At 40.1% G+C, this 20,599-nt stretch overlaps 1 protein-coding gene across 1 annotated transcript in view; it reads right to left on the reverse strand.

Annotated features, from left to right (window-relative positions):
* The window catches only part of ADCY5 (adenylate cyclase 5), a 204,663-nt gene that overhangs the window by 70,348 nt on the left and 113,716 nt on the right, over positions 1–20,599 (reverse strand). The window contains exons 2-3 of the mRNA XM_054636706.2: positions 13,238–13,387; positions 8,114–8,235 (exon numbers count right to left, since the gene is read on the reverse strand). Of these exons, the coding sequence (XP_054492681.2) occupies positions 8,114–8,235; positions 13,238–13,387 (272 nt within the window). The remainder of the gene's footprint in view (positions 1–8,113; positions 8,236–13,237; positions 13,388–20,599) is intronic.

The following is a 20,599-nucleotide window of genomic DNA, read 5'->3' on the forward strand; positions in this document are numbered from 1 at the left end:
TTGATGATCCTCCTATATGTTTAAGGCGTCAGTTTGGGAGGTTGATCCAAAAAATGGACATGGTTACTGGTCAAGATCTCCTTAGATTTTTCTCAGTGCCTTTGAGAGCCTCAGATATTTGACAAAATTACACACAACAACCACAAAGAGCTCTGCTGGTCATGGTATCAAGGAAGATAACACCCATAGTGCTATATTTTGGCTGCTTTTTAACTAGCATCACACAGGTACTTCCCAATCTCTGAAAGCTACTTGCAAACTCCCAAGTCCCCAGAATCTACAGAGTTTTACAAATCCTTATTCCCACCATTTAAAATTATGTGCATCCTTCTTAGGCTTTGTAAAAAAACCACAAATGGACACAGAAAAATCTCAATTTTTCTAAAAAGAGAACAACTATCATTCCACAGGGGCAATGCCATGCCAATGGGATGTGTGTGATGAAATTAATTAAACCTTTGGTCTTTTGCCTCCTTTGCTCTTTTTGCAGTCCTCTGGTGCTCCTCATTTCTGTGAGTTCTGTTTCTGAAGTGACCTGTTCTTAGCTTGGTTTCTTACAAAAACCCCACTAAGAGAATTATGCAGACTGCACAGTCAGTACCAACCTCTCCCCAACTTTTTCACCACTTAGCATAAGGCAAAGCTAATAAAAAAGAGAAACTTGAGAAACTACGCTATGACTTTCATTTACTGAAGGACAGAGACTCCAGTTAGCAGTGGTACTAACTTGAGTCACAGGATGCCAGACCACTCGAGAGCTCTTCTCCATTAATTGGTTCCAGCTTTTGTCTCTTCTTCATTATTTATCCACTGTCAAAATTATATATACACCAGTAGGAACAGATGCACAAATTAGCAGCAATTGTTGAGGGATATAAATACAGTATAAAACAAGAGAAGTTAATCCATCCCCATCCAGAGCTGTGCCTCTGTTTTATAGCTTCTGTAAGAGAGCTTCAAATAGTTTTGCAAAGTTTCCTGCATTACAGAATAAAAAGTTTAACTAATTTTTGCTTTTCAGTCATTATCATCTAGGGAGGAAGCAAAAAGGTGGGATGATGATTTTAATAAAAACCTCTTCAAATGTTATATAAACTCACTGTTCTTAAAACCACTTTGCATGTTAACTACATGACAAAGCAGTTCATCAACTGAAATCTCACGAAGTCTTTACAGGAGAAAAGCAGCTCTGTAAAAGCAGGTCTTCACAAAAGAAAAGTTTTGTTCAGAGAATACTCAACTTTTCTTGTCAAGGTTACTCCAGATTACAGAGGACTGGGAGTGAATTAGCTGAATAAATGTAATATGATGGGGCTTTTTTACTATAAATTTGATACATTTGTTTTTATCAGACCAATCAGCAGTCATACATTTTTTTAAAAATCAATTTCTTCTTAGTACTACTGAAGAAAAAAGAGAATCCAAATAACCTTGATGAGTTAAAATTCTGCTCTGTAAACTTCTGCAGGCACCTTCATTATTCTCTCCAAATTACTCTTCACAGTATTTCATCATTAAAACATCTAACACTCTTCAATCCATCACCCTGTGAACTTCACAGGCCCTTGTGTACACTCAGATAGCAGGGTGTGAATTATACATCACAGGCCCTTCCTAATTGCTGCTGCCTTGCTGGCGGCTGCAGATCTGCAGTCACCTGGCAGGCTGCACTCCTGGGACCTTATCCTGACTGCAGCACACGTGCTCAGGATGGGGTGCCTTGCACCAGGAATTTATCTGCCTTGTTCTGCACAGGGTACAAGGCTCACTCACAGCCCTGAAGACTCCAGGGGCTCCCAACAGGGACCAGGATCACAATATGTACCCAGCTCAAAGAGGAAGATCACAGAGCAAATGAATACTTCAACAAGTTAGCATGTATTTGTTCTTAAAGGTTGCTGTGCACATGAACAAAGAGGTAGATTTGCTAAATATATAAAACTGCTGTCCTTATTGGCTTAGAAGTTTTCATGGCTGAACCATCATCCAGATCACTCCCTGTCTGGTGTTCTGGTGATCCCTGTCTAGATCACTCCCTCTCCATTTATTATGGAGAGGGAGTGATCCTGGGTTGAAACATCCCCTGTAATATCAACACCCAGACTTACTGCACAGCTTTGAGGTGTGTCGAGGCTGCAATAAATGAATTTCTTTACACATGAATTTTGGTGTGAATGAAAATCTCCAAAAGATAAGTGACTTTTTCCTCTCAAAAATAACAAATTGATTAGGAAGAGACAAGTGATTAGTGGTGGTAAGAGCAGAGTATTTCACCTTCATCCATGGGTGAAACCTACTTCTGCACTTCTCAAAACTTATTGCTAACCTGAAAAAAAAGAGAAAAATCTTCAACATTAAAAAGCAAAGATTCACAGCTGCCAGGCATAGGTGAAACTCCCAAGAGCTGGTTCTTGACAGAGAGAGTTCCCATTTAGGTAAAATTCCCTGCTGTCATTTGGGGAAAGATGTGGGCAGGCTCGTTTCCCTCCTACTCGCTTTTCTCATCCTACAGCTTCAACCAGAAGTTAAAGCAATTAAATGCTCTAAACTCACATGAAACCCACAGTTACCCCCACCTACAAGCAAAAAATAACTTTCTACTGCTCGTGGGCACATGCCTTGAATAAGCAAAAAGAGGGAGAGGTCTTGCCAAGCCTTGATTCTGAGAAACAACCAACCAACCCATCAACACACTTTGGAGGAAATTGAAGCTCAGGGACTGGCACAGAGAGCAGCAGCAAGGATGCAAAACATGGATAAAAGTGGCTCTTGGGCTTTCTCCTTCTTAATGCTGGTCTTCCTTGTTTTTAAACAGAAACCATCAATTTTCATTCTGCCTCCCCTCAGAAAGGAAAGAAGACAAGGAGGAAGATGGATTATACAGTAAATATTTTAAAAAGTTACAGCTCCTGCCCTTTCCTGGCAATGAGGCCTTCCAGAGAAATTAAAGCTATGCAAACTTTGGCAGAGATGAGGGACTGTGTAATATTTGAAAATATCCCTGTCAGAATTGTCAGAAATTTATACCTGCCATAATGTAACTTTTTTATTAAGGAACATTAAGTCTTTCACTACCAAAGAAATATTAAGAATGGATGTCCTGTGTGTGAGGACAGTGGGAGGAGGGAAGAAAAAGATGTTTACTTAGTTGAATTTTTCCTTAAATGTCATAGTTCACAATTCCATAGAACCTTGCAACCTGGGAATTTAAACAACTTCCTAAGCAACTACTTAGGCATCACAACACCTAAAAGGTGAAGAGGTTAAGTTGACACAGCTGGTCTTAATACCCTGACACTCAGCCAAAGTGCAACTCTTTGGTCATTTTTAAGAGGAAAACCTTTGGGTGTTAGAATGTCATTAAATCAGAAGATGAGCTACAAATGCTTTTCATTTTAAAAGCTGAAAGCAAATGGTCTTGTTTCATTTCTGCAAATGGTTTAGTTCAAGTTGTCAAGAAGTTTAAGAAACTCTGAAAGCAGGTTAATGTTGTTGAGTACATGATTCATAAGAATTATGTGAAGGGGTGAAGAGAGGAAACTGTCACTTTTACTGCATTTGGATGCCAGCCCTAAAATAATCTTCTTGAAACAGTTCATTAAAGGAATTTCAATGACAAAGCCAACCTTTATCCGTTCACAGAGGACTTCAAGCCTCCTTTTATAGCACAGAGATTACTATATTTGGCCAAACCTAGATAACATTAAAGCCATTATCACTGCAGTGAGACACTATAAATAGCAATAGTAATGTAAAACACTTAAAATTCTGTCTGGGAAGCATGATAGATAAACAATATTATCTATGCATAATTTAGGGCTTGTCTATCAGCCATAATCTTATTCATGATAACATGAACAAATTTAGTTACATAATTCACCTTGTTGTTTACCCAAAATTACTTGCATAGTCTTGGGAACTCCTTTCCTGATGGCTTTTGACAATAGACTTTATATTTAACACACACACATATGTGGGAAAGGTCAAATCATGCTCTGAGGTTCTGGATTTGTCAAAGCTAATTCTCATTCAATAAATCAGGACAGGAAAATGTTTCATTCTCTGTTTAAAGGTTCTCTTCATGTGCATTGAAAAAGAGGGTATTAACCTCAAACATTTGCACCTTTGTTTTGTCACCACTAAAATTTTCAGAAGAACATGATCCTGAAACAAATTTTGCTGCCAAAAATTACAGGAAATTATATTTTCATTGTGGATAAATTAGTCTCTGAACTTTACTTTCCATAACAATAATCAGGAGATTATGAACTCATTTGCAGGAAATCCAGATAAAAAGATTTGCTCAAAAAAGATTGTCTTTTACCCATTCAGATCAAAAGGACCACAGTATTTTGCATTTAAAAAATCATCTTTCCCTTATGGAGATATAGCCCACCCTCTAAGGGAAGTGTACCACAGTAAGAAATATCATAGCAGAACTGCTCCTTATGGAAGGATCATGGCTATGCTTTACAGACTTACTGCTGGTACTTAAGGAAGATCTCTTCTACACAGGTTTAAACTGACTTATTTTTTTCTTAAACAACCAAACGAAAAAAAAAAGTGTGTAACCTCTTTTTCTAAAAGAAAAACCACAGAAAAACCCCACAAAAAACCCCCAAAACCCGCCCAAAACCCTGAACCATGTCACCTAGAATCTAAAACTAAGCATATAAAAGCAGAACTGTAAAGTTAAGGACACTTCATTTTTAAACTAGCAAAGAAAGCCTACACACATTAACTTCACATAATTTTAGATTAACGTTTTCTGCTGGTAGAGTGGTTTGGGTTTGGTTTTTAATTAAAATTAGAGGTGGTCCCAAAAGCCCAGACCCAATCATCCCTGAAAATTAAAATATTTAATCTTGTCTGGAAGAGAATTTAGTAAGCCACTTCTCCCACACAAAATGTCAAACCAGGCTAAGTGCACCGGGCTGTGCTCTGGTGCCTCTCGAGTTCAAAGGACCCAAGTTAAACCCATCTGGATGGAAACCTCCAGAGCCTCATTATTTCCATGTTGGCAGTGGGTTTGGAAAGCAACCTCACTCTGAAGATCCAGTAAAAATCAAGATGTTGGGTTCCAAGCTTTAAGATGACAATCAAACTTTTAAATTAATAGTTAACAAAAATTCCCATCCATTATACTTTCATTAAAATCTGCATTTATACACAATCTTGGAGAATGGGGGAAAAAGCATCACCAAATACAGCTGATGGAGAAGGAAAACCCACAGCTCTGTGCAGACCTTCCCACTCCTGTGAGCTGCAGAGGAAATGCTCCTGCTGATAAATCATCAACAGGAAGCCAGATTCAATGGCTGGGCACAGCACCCTTGCACTGACTTCACATACTTCTCAATTGCCTTGACACAATAACCTTTAGCTCATAAAAACTTAGCTCTTATGACATTTTTGAATAGTGACGAACACAAACCAGAATTGCTTGGAGCGTTCTCCTCTCAAAAGCCTTCCCTTGAGCATTTCCCTGTGCAAAGTAAAGAGCCTGCTTGCTTTTATTCAGCCAGTTCATTAATCAGCATCCCTGAGATGCTGCCTCCCCCCTCCAGGGTGTTTCTGTGTGCATGTAAATGCTTCAAAATCATCCCCAGCCATTCCCACTAGAGGTGGTTTCAGTGCACCCAGGCAAGAGCAAAGGCTCCGTGCTGAACTCCTGGTGTGAAATGAGTCATTTGTTCCAAATCATGTTTCCTTTCTTCAATATTCGCACTTAGTTATTCATTTCCCTAAAGTACATGAAGATGAGATGTTCCTGAGTTATTTTCTGTTTGCTCTCAGCACATACACTATTTTATTCCTATTTCTTATCTCACTTTTCCAGCCTTTTCCATGATTTCAGTGGGCTGTGATTTAGGACCTCACAGGCACAGACAACAAAGCCCACACTTTGAGGAAGATATCATTTAAGTTGTTTCCTCTTAAGTATTTTGAGACCTTAGAGTCCCTTTGCACTGGAGCTGGTTGGCACCTGCAAGGGTCTGATTCCTAAACACTCATTAGCATGAGGAATAAAGTCGAAATTCCTCGTAAGCTGCAGCTACATAAATGCTTGTATTATTCAATAAATATGCAAGATATGAGAATTAAATGTTTGCCAGAGTTCTGTTAGCTACTCATCAGGAACTGACTGGTGCCCATAACCATTTATGTATTTGTGTTTCACCTTTCATGTTTCTTCATAGCCATAGCTGAAAATCACAGTTCTTCTCTCGTTCTATACTCTTAGCCATGTGCCATTTTTTGATGCATCTTTTGAGATCTCCATACTGGCCATTATCTTTGATCTACTTTTTTTCCAGTCACAATTGTTATATCAGATTCCCCTTCCCCCTTTAAAATTTTTCATTTGCAAACTTAGTTCATTATTATTTGTTTAGTTTTTGTATATGTGGTCATATAGATTAAAATTTCAAATCAGTATCATCCTAAAGAGACAATCAGCTTTACTAAGATTTGACCACTGAACCACTTTCAAACCTGCAAAATAATGACATATGGAAATTAATGTGGAAGACTAAAATACCATAGTCTTGTGGCATGCTAATGAATTGCACTTACTTTGAATGTCAGGTTGACCTTTGAGTAATGGAAAAAAGTAATTCACAATCAGCATCTATCACAAGTAATTTACACACCTACTTGAACAAGCTCAGTGTCATTAAGGAAAAAATGAATGTGAAGACACAAAATGTAATTTACTGTAGCACAAAATCTGCTGAGGGCACTGTGGATGGCCTCTTCCCCTCCCCTTCATCACCATGCATATATCCTTCATTTTTAATCACTGAACTGTTACTGTCTTTGATTTCTGATACTGATTTGTCTTCATTGTATTGCTAGTGGATCTTTATCTCTTTACTGAGTCACAACCAAAAAAACTGAAGGGCTGAATTCCATCCAAGCCAGCACACAGACTCTCCCTGATTTCAGTGAGTTTTATACAAGACTCTACATTCAACACTGAGCAAGCTCCCAGGTTTCTGCTTGTACGTTGCCTCTCCCAGCTACCCTCAATCCTAAGGTAAAGTCCTCAAATGCATCAGAATTTCATGTGGATTTTTTCACGTCAGCTACTGGAGGGTACAGTATGTTAGAAACTCACTTTTATTTTTTTTTTGAGCATAAAGTATCAGAAAATATAATTCAACCACATACTAAAGCTGCATGAGAGAGAAAAGCTACCGAGGGAGTTCTCAGGAAAAAACTCTTGTTGTAAGGGGGGAGATGGAAAAGGGCAGCTCTCTGTCCCCAGTCCCTGTGTCTCAAAAGAAGCATTTATAGACTGACAGAGCTGTTACACAGTTTCTGGCTTAGCTGAGACATAAGTGTTGTCCAAAGAGATCAGGCACAACAGCAGAGGTGAAATGCATTAAGATTAGGTTAAACTTTGCAAGTGCAGCCTATAAAGCTATCAAGCTACCTGAAGTACTACTTTATTGCCTCTTCCCTGGGAAACTGGACTGGGGAATGTTCAGAAGCTCCTGGGGCTGGTCTACCCCAGCAGCACAGGCTGAGCTTGATTTTGCATGACTTGCCAGAGATTGCATATCAAACTCTTCTCCTCATCCAGGTAGACCGAGCAGCAACACATTGCTGGGTGCCTGAGCAGGTGTCAAGGCTGTCACTAATGGACCCCCTGCTTGTAATTTCAAATTGAGAGAAACCACTCCAGAAAATCTAGACCTTAGCCAGACTCTGCAATTTACCTTGTTGGAAGTGCTCCCAACTTTTAACTTGCATTCCATCATCTCTTATCAGAGGGGTGCTTGTAATTGTCCAGAAATAACTCACCCCCAGTGTAACACCTTCTCAAAACCATCAACACTTACTCCAGCAAAGAAATAAGGGAAAAAAAAAGGAAAACGTAAGGAAAGAGATCAGTTCAAGTCACTTCTCAAAGGAAGATACTGTTTGAGTGAGGCAATCCTCCTACCATCTTATAAACAAACTTTCAAAAGTCAGCTAGTGACACTTCAGAGCCTTTACACTGATTTTGGATTATGTGTCACTGACATCTTCATCCCTGGGCGTTCAGGGCCAAGCACTGGGAGGGTCCCTCCTCCCCCGTGGATGGGAGACAGGCTGCTGTTCTTACCTGACATTGTCATGCTTCTGGATGTAGATCTTATGAAACATCATGTCTTCCTGTTTGGCATTAATGTCAGCTTTCATCTCCATGGCAACATGTCGAGGAAGTACAGAGAGCAGGAGACGCTCCTGTGGAGTCAGACAGATGAACCAATTAAAACACCTGCTGCCCAGTTAACAAACACACTTTGTTCCTTACTGGGGAGAAGTGACTCATCAGTTTGGTGAGAGATGAGTACAGCCAAGCAAAATGGGCTCCATAACCCCAGGAGCTGACCCCCTAACCAGTCATATGCAATTGTCTTCCCAACCCCACAATAAGAATTCAATGGTTTTAGAAGAAATGTATTATTTTGCATTCCAGGTGCACTGGGCTTACAATTCATGGTTGCCAATTCTCATGCCAACCATGCAAGTCAAAGAGTGTCCGTGCACCGTTCTTGGAAGGACTCTGATAAATGAGATTGTCTGACCTCCCACACAGTCTCTGCACACCACCACCAAGTCTTCTTTCACCTTACACCAGAGAAATGATACCCCAACACCCTTGGGCACTATTTAAAATTCCTTCCTTGCTTATCTAATTATCTAAGCACATTCCCCCAGCAGGCACAAACCTGCTCTTGGCAGCTAAAATGTCGTAGAAACGCCCCGATAACACCAGCATGAGAAGTGCTACTGCTACACTTTAAACTGCTGGTAGTGCCCAATTGCATTAAGATCTGTAAACCCACCCACTCACCTACATGAGCATTTTCAATAACCACATACCATCAACAGTTTGTGGCTCTCCTTGCCCCTCAGTTGGCACTTTCATTTACTGATCGTAGATTTTGTGTGACTTTTGTAACATTATTTTGCAAACTGTTCCTACAGCGTATGCAAAAATTGACAAAATGATGACTTTATGGTGATTTTCCTAAAAACTCACATAAAAGCAAGTGCTTGTTATTATTCTAAATTTGATGCCAATTTCACACAGAAATTATAGAATTTAAATCTGTGGGTAATTTGTGCCCCAGGGATGCGTTTGTGTATATCAGGAATCACACCTGAGAATTCTGCCCAGAGCTGCATTCTATTCCCAGTCACACCCCGTGAAGTTCAAAAGGTTTTGCTATGGCTCATGAAGGTGGGGAGCATCTCCTTTGGGATCAGCTCTGCTGTGGTCTGGTCCAACCTGCAGGCAGTGCTCTGGAATAGCTCTGGAAAAAGTGGGATTTTTTTTCTTGTGTCACTCTTTTCTTTATTTTTCCTTCCCTGCAGTGAACAGGAGGAAGAAAAGGGCCTTCCTTTTTGATGACACAGAAGGAAGGACCCAACCTTATCTAATAGCTCATTAATTCTCAACAACACAGGGAGCAGCAGGGTTCAAACTCAGGCCTGACTCAGAGGGGTCCAGCAATCCTGTCCCAAGTACTCACGTCACCAAACCCCTTGCTGCAGTTATAGGCACATTTCTGGCTTCTAATTCCTAGCTTTAACTGAAAATTCACCATTTATTTCTTCCTCTAAGGAGAGAGAGGAACCCTGGGGGAACCAGAGGAAGATGAATTTACTGAAAATGTGCTCAGCATGCACTGAGACATTTTATGGTCTGTAGCACTGCCCAGTATTTTTTTTAACCATAAAGAGAGCCTGCTTTCAGTCTTTGAAGAGATGGTAATAACACAGAAGATGTGTTGGAGGGATTTCTATCTCTGCTTAAAACTGCAGCAGTCATGAAAAGACACTTGTTTTTTAAAGTACCGTCACTAGCATACTGCAGGTGCTAACAGTTACATATCCTTATTTTTTTTTTAAAAAGCAGCTCATGAATCATGCACGTGTCCTTAGGCTTCTGTCAGCTATTGGTGCACTCCTTGAGTGGAAAAGCACAACACATTTGTATGCTTTCCAGAGGAAATGCTGTATACACTGTTGTCATTTGCATATTCTAATAGGCATCCTCAAATGTGTGAAAGCTGCTATTTTATGTGTGATTTTACACATCCTCTAAATAACTTGGAGCTTTACGGGAGGTTTGGGGGCACCCACAGGTTTGGAACACTCCCTGTGGGCACATGGGCACGGAGCATTACTCGCTTCCAACACAGAGACAGGAGCCTGAGTGTCTGTTTGGGGCTTCCAGGAGATTGTCACCTACATTTCCGAGTAGCTTTTACTTGAGAGCCCCCACCCCTACTCTTCCTGACACCACAGGCACTCACCAGATTAAATCACCAATATTTTCAAGGCACTTAAGATCTCCAGGAGCTGCACTACCGCTGCTCTGAACTAATAATCAGGGGATGAGATAGGCTCATCAGGTGAAACAAATGCATGTGGCACAACATCCCTTCGTGCAGCTACTAATTAGGAAGTTGAACTGTGTTACAGAGCTGAGCATTATCTTTATTCTGTTTGCTTGGAGTCATCACAATCACTGAAAATAACCTCTGAAGGAGAGGAGAAGGCTATAACAGAAGGCTACAACAAGCGCATTTGTAAGGCATAAGCACATGAAAAGGCCTTCGAAACAACAAAATCCCTATGTTTTATTTCAAATGGAGCAGAGAAATGAGGGTCTCCACTACAGAACAATTTTCATTTTGATACAATAACTAGAAAGTGCTGCAGCCCTCGCTGTAAAATCCTGTATTAGGCACCAGTGAGGTGACCAGGACTGGTGTTTTACAAGTATAACAAGGCAGCATTCTGACCTGATAAAAATGCAAGAGCAAATCCATATATAATTCTGCTTCAAAATAACATGCATGTATAGTTCCACTGAATTATACATTAAACAACTGCATCCCAAGGAGAACTAGTCTCTAAAACAGGCACATAGATGAAGGAGTTCAACACAGATCTACCCTGTTTCCATATGTACACATGGATATATTTGTGCATGGGCACACACATCCCCACAATGACTCTGCAAAGAAATTTTAACTATTTATGAAGTCCTCGCCCAAGATGACCTCAAATCACTGTGAATATTTAGTATGTTAAGATTATCCATTTCTCCTCAGATTTAGTAACAGTTACTTTTTACCAAAAGTGACGCTGAGATGAAAAAGAGAGAACAACTTTGCAGAGACAGAAGACATGCAATGCTAGAATTAAGACAGTGCAGTCCCAACAACCCATCTCTTACCCAAATGCTATTTGCTCCCTACACAATACGGAGAACACATGATTTTTCATCCAAGAGTATTTTGTTGTGGGCAAACAACACCAATTCTTGTTATGGCTCTGCCCTAGCTTATCTCAAGTAATAAAATCACAAGTCATCTTTTTTCTGCATTGGATATTCTGGAATTTCTATTTACTTTTAGGCTAATTTTGGGTGCTGGTAGATGCTTAATAAAGGAAAATACAAGGTCATTTGCCTGAGAAAATCTGCCTGCCTTTATAAGAGAACAGCACACAGGAGCACCATCGATCTCCAGAAAAAGACAAGCAACTATAAATAACAGTGTTGGGCTGTGCAGTTGTGTTTTCCTCCACCCCTGTTTGGACATGTGGGCTGAGCTGTCCTTATTTGTGTCTGCTGTCACCTCGTGCTTATCTCAACGCATTATGCATGGAGTCATCTGAACTGAACCTGGAGATCAATGTCAGCCCAGGCTGTGACAGCAAATAATCTCATTAGGAGTCTCCAGCTGCCAGGACCCGCAGTCACTGCTGCAGGCACTGAAGAGCACTTGGCTTGGCAGGGACTGGCTTTGACCCATGTTTTTCTGATGTCCTGGCTTTCTTATGTATGCTATGCTTCCTGGAGAGGGGGAGAAGAAAAAAGCATCAAGAGAGGGCATTTGTCAGGGCTGCTCCAGGGAGCTGCTTCTGAGACAGAAGTGCCCAAATCCAGCAGAGCGCAGGCATCTGAGCCACGCTGCTGAGGCAGCCTCTCAGCAGGGAGCACAGGGCTGAAATCAATGAGTAAAATGGCACATTCTCTTGGCTCAATCCTTTCCTCCGCTTCAAGGTGTGGAAGGAGGAATGGCTGCTCATTTCATCTTTCTGATACAATATTTGTTGCAAAGGAAAAAGGAGTCTTGAGTGTGAATCTTGTTTTCATACAGAAAGCACCAAATAAGCACGTGTACATGTTATGTCACAGTAAGGGTTGAACAGCAGCTGTGTCAGCCAGAGGTACCTCATGAAACACTGCCAAAACACAAATCCATAGATGCAGATGGGCTGAGACGTGAAGCAAAATGAAACTGAGTTGCCACAGAGATGCAGACTCCCCAGCTGATTAAGTCCCCTGACCTCTCCCCAAACCCACAACCAAGCTCTGAGATATCTCCCAAGGGATAAATGGAAGTCCCATTTCATGATTCATTTCAAATTGAACTGAACAGACCACTATGAGATGTAGTGCAGGGCAGAGCTGTGTGTTAGTTAGCAAGGGAATAGTTAAGCTGCCCCAAAAGACCTTCTGTGTCTAATTCTGAGACACAAGAGATTCATCGCAAGAGAACCCACAAATGAATTAGGGGAGCAGATACATTCAGCACCCTGACAACTAAGCTTTATGTTGGCAGCAAGAGGGCTTTTTATAGCAAAAAACCAATGAAGCTGATGATGAATCTTAATTTTTGAACAAATACAATTAATTTGAAGACAATAGGATACAGAGAGGTGTGTAAGCAGGTAGGAACCTTTGGGAAAGAAGGGAAGAGGGAGGACCTTCTTTGGAGGCATCAAGGAACATTACATTGTGTGGACCAATTCTTGCCTGCCTTACAATTCTCTTTTGGCAGTGGCTTGGCTGACAATCACGTCAGGCCTTGACCTTACAAAGAGGGTCAGTCCAAAGCCTGTGTGTTGCATCTGCATTTAACACTTGGCAGCAATGATGGGTGCAAAAAAACTGTGCAGACTCTTTGTGTACTTTTGTGTAATTTTAATCCACAGAGCACATGCCACTGGAAATATTGCTTGTCTCTGGAAAAGTATTGGACAAGAACTACACCCCTGAGCTTTCTTTCAAACCTTTAAAAATCCTGTCCTCTAACAACAACCTATTCTTGCCTGGATTACTCATGAAGCAAGAAGCCTGCAAATGCCATCCTACAGGAACAATTTGCATGCTAATTCTGTTTGAGCATTTTCATGCTTTATTTCCAACTGTTGCTCTTACCTGCTGCTGGTTTTCCCTTTGAGAATGCAGCCTGGCTTGTATGCATTCCCTGGTCTCCTGGAAAGCCTGTCTTTGGGACACCTCTGCTGGGTAGTGAGTACACACGCCTACAATGTTTGTACAGGAGAAGATGAGAACATTGGAGACCAGCTGCAAAAAAAAAAAAAAACAACAAAAAAAGAAAATAAAAAGAGAGAAAAAATGGTTACACTTTGGAAAACTGCCATTGGTAACAAAACACCAGCCAGAATCCAGCCCCTTCCATGACTCCTTAAACCAACACATATTTAAACCTCAGGCTCTTAATTTTAATGAATTTTATCTCTCTAGTCATTAAAATACAAAACTTCCACATATGACCTCAAATATAGGTTCTTTTCACTGTGTACTACTTCACAAATAAAAGATACAATTCGACTGGTAATTCTGCAATCTTGCCTTTGGTTATCTATTATCTGGGAACTACTGAGACACAAATCAATCTAAAAGCGCATCATTGCTCCATCACTGGAGGTCACCTATAACTCATGCAGAGAGATCTGGCAGAGAAACACTAATATTTTCATGTTTGTGCACCTACATATTTGGCTCAAAAACATTTCAAAGGTACATCAACCATTGTTTTGAAATAGTGCTTAAAATACCGAATGTAAAGTGTTGGTATTCACAAGAAGTTTTTATAATCTAGTTCCAACTCAAAATTTTATGTTTCTAGATAAAAGCATACATTTTTTACATTTCTATGGATGAGTACAGAAATGAGTTGCTAAGTCTGAAGCATATTTCAGCTGGACAAGCATGAAGGAAGAGCTATGTCACTCTTCCACTCCCATGCGTGTTATGTTTTGTAAGGAAGCAGTCACATAACTTTTGCTGAAAATTTGTGTTGCAACCTTTTATTTCCCAACTATTTTTTAATAAAAAGGAAAAAAAATATTCATGCCCATTGCTGGGATTTCTTTTAGGCAAAATGCTCAAAGCCTGTTCTGATGGCTTAATGTAAGCATTTCCCTTAACAGAGGTCAGTTCCAGTAGGACTTTTTGAGACTTGCACAAGCTGTACTGGATCACCCTTTGAGGACAGACTTATTTGAAACACCCCTCATCTCTTTCAGGGGAAAAGACAGTCAGACCTCCAAGATTTTTAATAATACAGATCTTTGCTCTATTCCCTAATGAGCCCAAATGTATCCTTTGCCTTTATTAATTTTTTACTTGCAGAATAAAAAAAGCAGTTTCCAGCCCAGCCCATTCTCTGAAAATATGGAGAAACTCTGAATGGCAGGAGAGCTGCAGGACACCCCTCAAGCCCTGAGCTCACATGGGATGCTCAGAACTCCCCAGACCAACTTGGACACTGTGGAGGAGAGAGGAGCTGCCCCCATCTCAAACATGGACCCACATTCCAAGAGTAACAACCTCTCCATAAAAATCTGACTGGTATTACTCCAACTGCTTGATTACATTCCTATGCTAAGAACAGCAACAATTCTTTTATTGACAACTCCAACTCGAAACAGGATTTAGGCAGAAAAGCTCATCTTTCAGCTCAAAATAAGCAACACCATCAACTACCAGAGGAGGGACTCCTCTCTGTGGGTGGCTGCCAGTAGATGGCAACACTCCAACTTCCAAGCTCCTGCATCCAAGCGCTGCATTTTGGGCCATGCCCCCACATGAGTTCCCACATTTGTGTGCCACTCAACAGTACAAGGACCTGCAGGTCATGGACACCCCCAAGTGACTGTCACCAGTCCAGATCTATTTGCAGACTACAGGTTTTCTAGGATGAAGTTATTCTCAACCCCTACAGATGGGTCCTTCCATGCAGAGCCCACAGATGGCGCAGAGGTGTGATGAAGATGCAGGTCACACATGTGGACATGAAATAAATCCCAATACTAAACCCACACATTCCCTTCACAATTGTATTCTCACTCAGCTCTTTCTAAGCCTGGCTGGATCCTGCCAAATCCAAGGTTCTCCACCTCTCTCCCCCAAGCTGATCAGACACCAGTCAACTCCCACCCAAATCCTGCCCAATTAACCTGAGCCAGTGCTGCATCCAGTGGGCATTTGATGCTATTTTTTGGTGATAATGATGATTTCTAAAGATGATAAATCCCTCCTAGCATAAAAAAAAACCCTTCAGCCAGTGCTTATTCTATTGAAAAAAAAAACCCTAACATAAAAAGGGTGTCAAAATAGGAGTTGCCTAGGATTTACTCTGGTTCCCACTCCATGGGTGCACTGATTGAGACTCTCAACCAATGAACAGAACTTCTACAAGTTCAATCTGGTTAATGTGGGCTCAAAGGGGTTAAAACTAAACAGCAACTTTTGCATGTCCAGATTACAGCAAGACTCCCAAATCCTCACTATTGGAGCTGTGTAGTGATTAGAAAATTTGCCAGGGAATAGAAAATGATATAAGCACGTATGATATATTTTGAATGGATAAAACTGAGAACAATGAACGTTTTACGGAAATAAGCAGTTTTCAGCTTTAATCCCAAGACTCTGAGATTTCATTTCACTTCCAGTCACTAAACCCCAAAAAACATCCCCAAAGCAGTGACTCAAGTCTTGCACCAAGAACAGGAGACAAAGGGTAGTTTAGATGCCAGGCAACATATCAAGAATTGACCCAGCAGAAAGAGGAACACCTCAGTCTTGAAAACAAGCTCTTTTTAGGTCTTTCTGGACACATTGGTGTTGTACCTACAAAAAGTCCCCCAGTGGGGTCCGTGCACAGACACAGCTGCTGTGATGATGCCTTAAACAGCCAGGCTGTGCTGTTCAGGGTGTGTGGTTCATATTGGACACTGAGACAGGGAGTACAAAAAACACCATCAGAACTGACATTATTGATAACATTTTTGGAACACCAAGCAATTTAACTTTTCAGCACTCACATCACTTTACATAAACCCAAGGGACTTCACAGACTGATTTACAACACAGACTCAGATGACCATGCTTCATCAAGTTGGAACAAAAACTATATTGCAATGTAATTTTTAAGTAGTGGGGGGAGAGGTATCCGTATTCATTGTTTAGCAGGAGCTCATTTAAATCACAGTATGGCATCTTTGCAACACCCTGAAATATTATCTCTGTTACTGTGTAACTTTTCTGTGAAAATATTAAAGATCTGCAGAGATTTAAAACTGAAGCTCCTTTTATTTGCAGCCACACTTGTTAGTTAGAAAGAATTTTGTTCAATATCTGTTCACAATAATTTTCTACACAGCCATTTTAAAACACAATAAAGGAAAAAAAAATCCTAGGAGCAACTGGTTTTTTTTCACAGTCCTCTGTCTTAACAAAATAAATTTATATCCTGTTTGCCAAATGGTACTACTTGCTTATCAGCTTCCTTGCCATTTTGCTATGGTAACCAGCTTCAGTCCCAGGAGGAAAGAGATGATGTAGATACTAAAAATCTGATTCCCTAAGCTCCATGGCCTGAAAAGTAAAAACATATTATGGCAGCTATTTCAGACAATCTGTGCTTGAAGAGCTGTTCAAGGCAATAGAAAGATAAAATTGTCTATTTTGTAGTTGACTTCCTTCCCCTGCCTAACTAGAGATTTAAAGTAAGAAGATTCCTACCTTTCTGCTTTTGGAATACAATAGTTTATAAAGACCATTTAATTACATGTAACTCCTAGGTAAGCTAATAAACCTGCCTGCAGTATTGGCACATGTGATATTTCATAAACTAACATGTTTACTCCTCCAAGACCTGGGTGAGGCAGAGAAATGCTGCTCTCCTGGTGCTACCAAGGCAGAGCTCTTCAAAGGTGATTCAGCACCTAAGGAAGAGCTGTGTACTATGAGGGGTTTTCAAAAAAAACTGTGGCTCCTTAGTGCCACTGAAATAAAAGATCCCTCAATCTCAGACAACAAAAGAGTTTCCAGCGGCTTTGATTTCATCGCACAAACAGAGCACTGCAACGCCTTTGTTGAATCTCCCGCAGGAAACTGTTTTCAATAATTTTTTCCCCTGGTGACTGAAAGGGAAAAAAGAAAAGAGATGGAAACAGTTTAGTTCCACATGTTCTAGGAGTTATGAAAACCTGGTATTACAAAATCAAAATGAAGAGCTAAATTTGGCCTGACACCAGTGTTACAAAATTGGTGTTTTGGGCACCTCAGGCCAAGCTGAGGAAGAAGCAGGATGTCTCAGTGGCCAGGAGAGAGCCTCCAGACCACCACAGCAGAAAAAGTATCAGCTTGCAGCAATATTGCCACACTTCCCCCTGCTGTGTTTCTATTCGATAATTCTTCAAACACCAGATGCTATTCAATATGTAATTAAGAGACAACAACATGCTTAAGAGAAATAGCATCAAGATAAATTTAGTTAGTTCCCTACCTCTGCCAGAGCAAACACGGCTGGCTACTGACATGAGAAGGTGGGCCATATTCCTTGCAATATCATTGCTTATTACAAAAGTCACAGCTTATGTTTTTTTTGCCAAGTTACTCTGCTTTGGTCCACTTCTGTTGCAGAGGCTCAGGGTTACTTCTATTCAAAGATCACAGCGTTAGGCTATTCCCTTTAGTTTCCAACACCACTGACCAGTATTCTGTTTTTCTATTTATTTTTCATTTAAATCAAAATATTGTTTCAATATTTTCATAAGGTCCTGTTTTGAAAACAATTACTTTTGAAGCTTTTACTGTGAAGCAATAAAACTGTCACAAGGAGAAATAAAGCACATATATGGAGATTTAGAAGTCATAGGAAACAACCTGCAACAAACACCAAACTATGTACCCCCTCTTTCCAGTGTGACACTGCTCTGTCTCAGCTTTCCAACTCTCATAATACTCAGCCAGTAGCAAATTTTTTGTAAAGTGATCATCTGTGCAACTGCCAGATTAAAAACAGCTAACATTTGACTTTCTAAGCTACATTTCAAAGTGGTTGTACATTGAATTGGCAAAGTGGTCCATTTATTAATTGCAGGGGCAGACACTGAGATTATCTTTACTTTTTAGATTTACTTTTTTAACCTTTAAAAATTATTATGAAATCTCGAATACTTACTGTAAACAATGTAAGAACAAAAATATGACGATTACAAAAGCTCTAACTATATAAGACAATTCTGCTGCACAATATGTGCAATCATGAATTGGAAGTATGGATGAATTCTAAAGACAAAAAGCACCAACATTATAAGAAAATGTTATTGTTATAAGATATAGCTGGTGCTGGTTTTTAAACACTTTCCCTGAACTGCAATTAACCCTCTATTGCCTCTTTATACACTACTGTCTAATAAAAAAATTGGAGCAGCTACAGAGCCAAAGGCATAATGAAAATTAAAATGAAAGACAACATCAGCTGGCTCCAAGATCAAATTACTCATGTATTTGTGTTGTATATACAACAACATCTTTCATTTCCCAGAGCTACAGCCAGCAGAGTACTAAGATAGTGAAAATTTGTAGATTATGCTAGAAAGATAATTAAACAGTTAAAGTCACATGGTCTTCTCCAGTGTTTGGCTAGTAAAGAACAGTGTAAGTACTAGTGAAGAAATCAGGAGGTTTCAATTTCAAATGTGGCAAGTATTTCTACTGAGTATTGAGGGAAAACTGCAACATCCAAAGATTACATCAATACACCAGAGCCTCAGAACAAATTTTCTGAAGGTGCTGTGTGCTGCCTTCCCCTCTGTTCTGCTGCTGCTGCACAGCAGCCACTGCTTGGATCTTGAGCAGAACAGAAAAGCAGTGACAGCCATCACCTTCCAAAGGCTTCTGTGACACAAGAGCAGTGCTGCTGAAGCCAGTGTCACAGGTTTAAATGCCTCCTAAGTCATACCTGAACTATTGCAAAGCAGCAGAATTTTTTAGAGAGTATTAGAGAGCGATGCTCTACATGTGCACTAAATCTCTTCAGCTGATGGTGAGAACAAAAAATGTCTCTGCAGAAACACTTCTGAAACTTTTCTGATGTTCCTTCTCTTTGGTGAACCTACAAGGAACAAAAGCTGCCCACTTCACTCTTTCAACTAGATTCTATATTTGGCATAAAGTTACTTGCTGAGAGTGACCTGTGGTATTTTGGCTGAAAACACAAAAAGAGCCCTTATGCCACTTGTGAATATCTCTGTTCAAGGACTGCAGTCAATAAAACATTCGTCTGATGCCATCCATTCTGTGCATTTCAGTGACCAGCTCACCTTTTCAGCCCCAATGTATACTGATCCTTCAAATGTGCTGCTGTTCTCCCAAACGAAAGCCATATAAGTATTTTGCTCCACATAAGTTCATTCTTTCTTTAAAATTAAAATACTTATTATCTAATTTACCTTTTAAATACATAGCTGCATGTGGAGACATAATACACTATAACCCTAATCCAGAGGAAAAAAAGAAAGATATTTATATTTTTCAATTCTCGTAATTGTTTCAGACGATACCAAAATCTTTGATGCTGCATTCTTAATTGTAATGCTTCCCACCTTATTCTATATAATTTTAATTCATTTAATGATTGTTGTAACTGCAAACCTTCTATGCATTCTTGCCCAACAATATTTGTACTGCCATGCAGAATACAGTATTTATGATTTGGGGGTTTTTTATCAAGAAAACCTTTAAATCCTGCTTTTATTAAAGAACAAAATATTACCAATACAGATTTTTTAAATAAAGCTTCTAAAAAGGAAAAAATTCTTACATAAAATGGATAAATTCTACTTCCCTAACAGTGTTTTATTAATTTTTCTGCTGGAATTTAATTTTCTTTCATTACTGACTGATAAGATTAAGAAGTGGCAAATATATTGTCCTAACCAATTCTTGGTGTAACATCAGCTAAAAGAAATATTTGTGTGTCTAAGTTTTCCTGGAACTCTATCACGACCCCAGAAAAGCATCCTTTGCATAGTGGCACGGCCTGGGGGGAGGGAATGCTGCCCTTCTCTAGCAATAAAACTGTAGGGAAGGAGATTCCTGGGTCTGCCTTCCATCTTCCACAGATCTCTGTGGCAAACTAGTTTTTCTTTACCTCCACACTTAATTTAAAAGGTACAAATCAGCACTGGTTTTCAAGCAAGGATCCTCCCTTGATGGTGATCGAGATGAAGCCTGGAACAAGCTCTCTGAAACAACTTTGAGGGAGGCCTCCTCCACTAAAACAGGGACATTTCCCCTTTCCTTTCTCCTGCTGACAATTCAGCCCCTGCTTTTTTAATTTAAATTACCACCTAAGTCTTTGCAACCAGGCTGTCTCCTTGAAATCCAGGGGCTTCTTATCTTAAGAGATGGAACACCAGCCAGATGCTCCTGCTGAGCACAAGCTGCAAGTTTGGCCTGTTTCAAATCTGCTGGGGCAGC

The sequence above is a fragment of the Agelaius phoeniceus genome, chromosome 7 (assembly GCF_051311805.1).
Source record: "Agelaius phoeniceus isolate bAgePho1 chromosome 7, bAgePho1.hap1, whole genome shotgun sequence".
In the NCBI taxonomy this organism is placed as follows: domain Eukaryota; kingdom Metazoa; phylum Chordata; class Aves; order Passeriformes; family Icteridae; genus Agelaius; species Agelaius phoeniceus.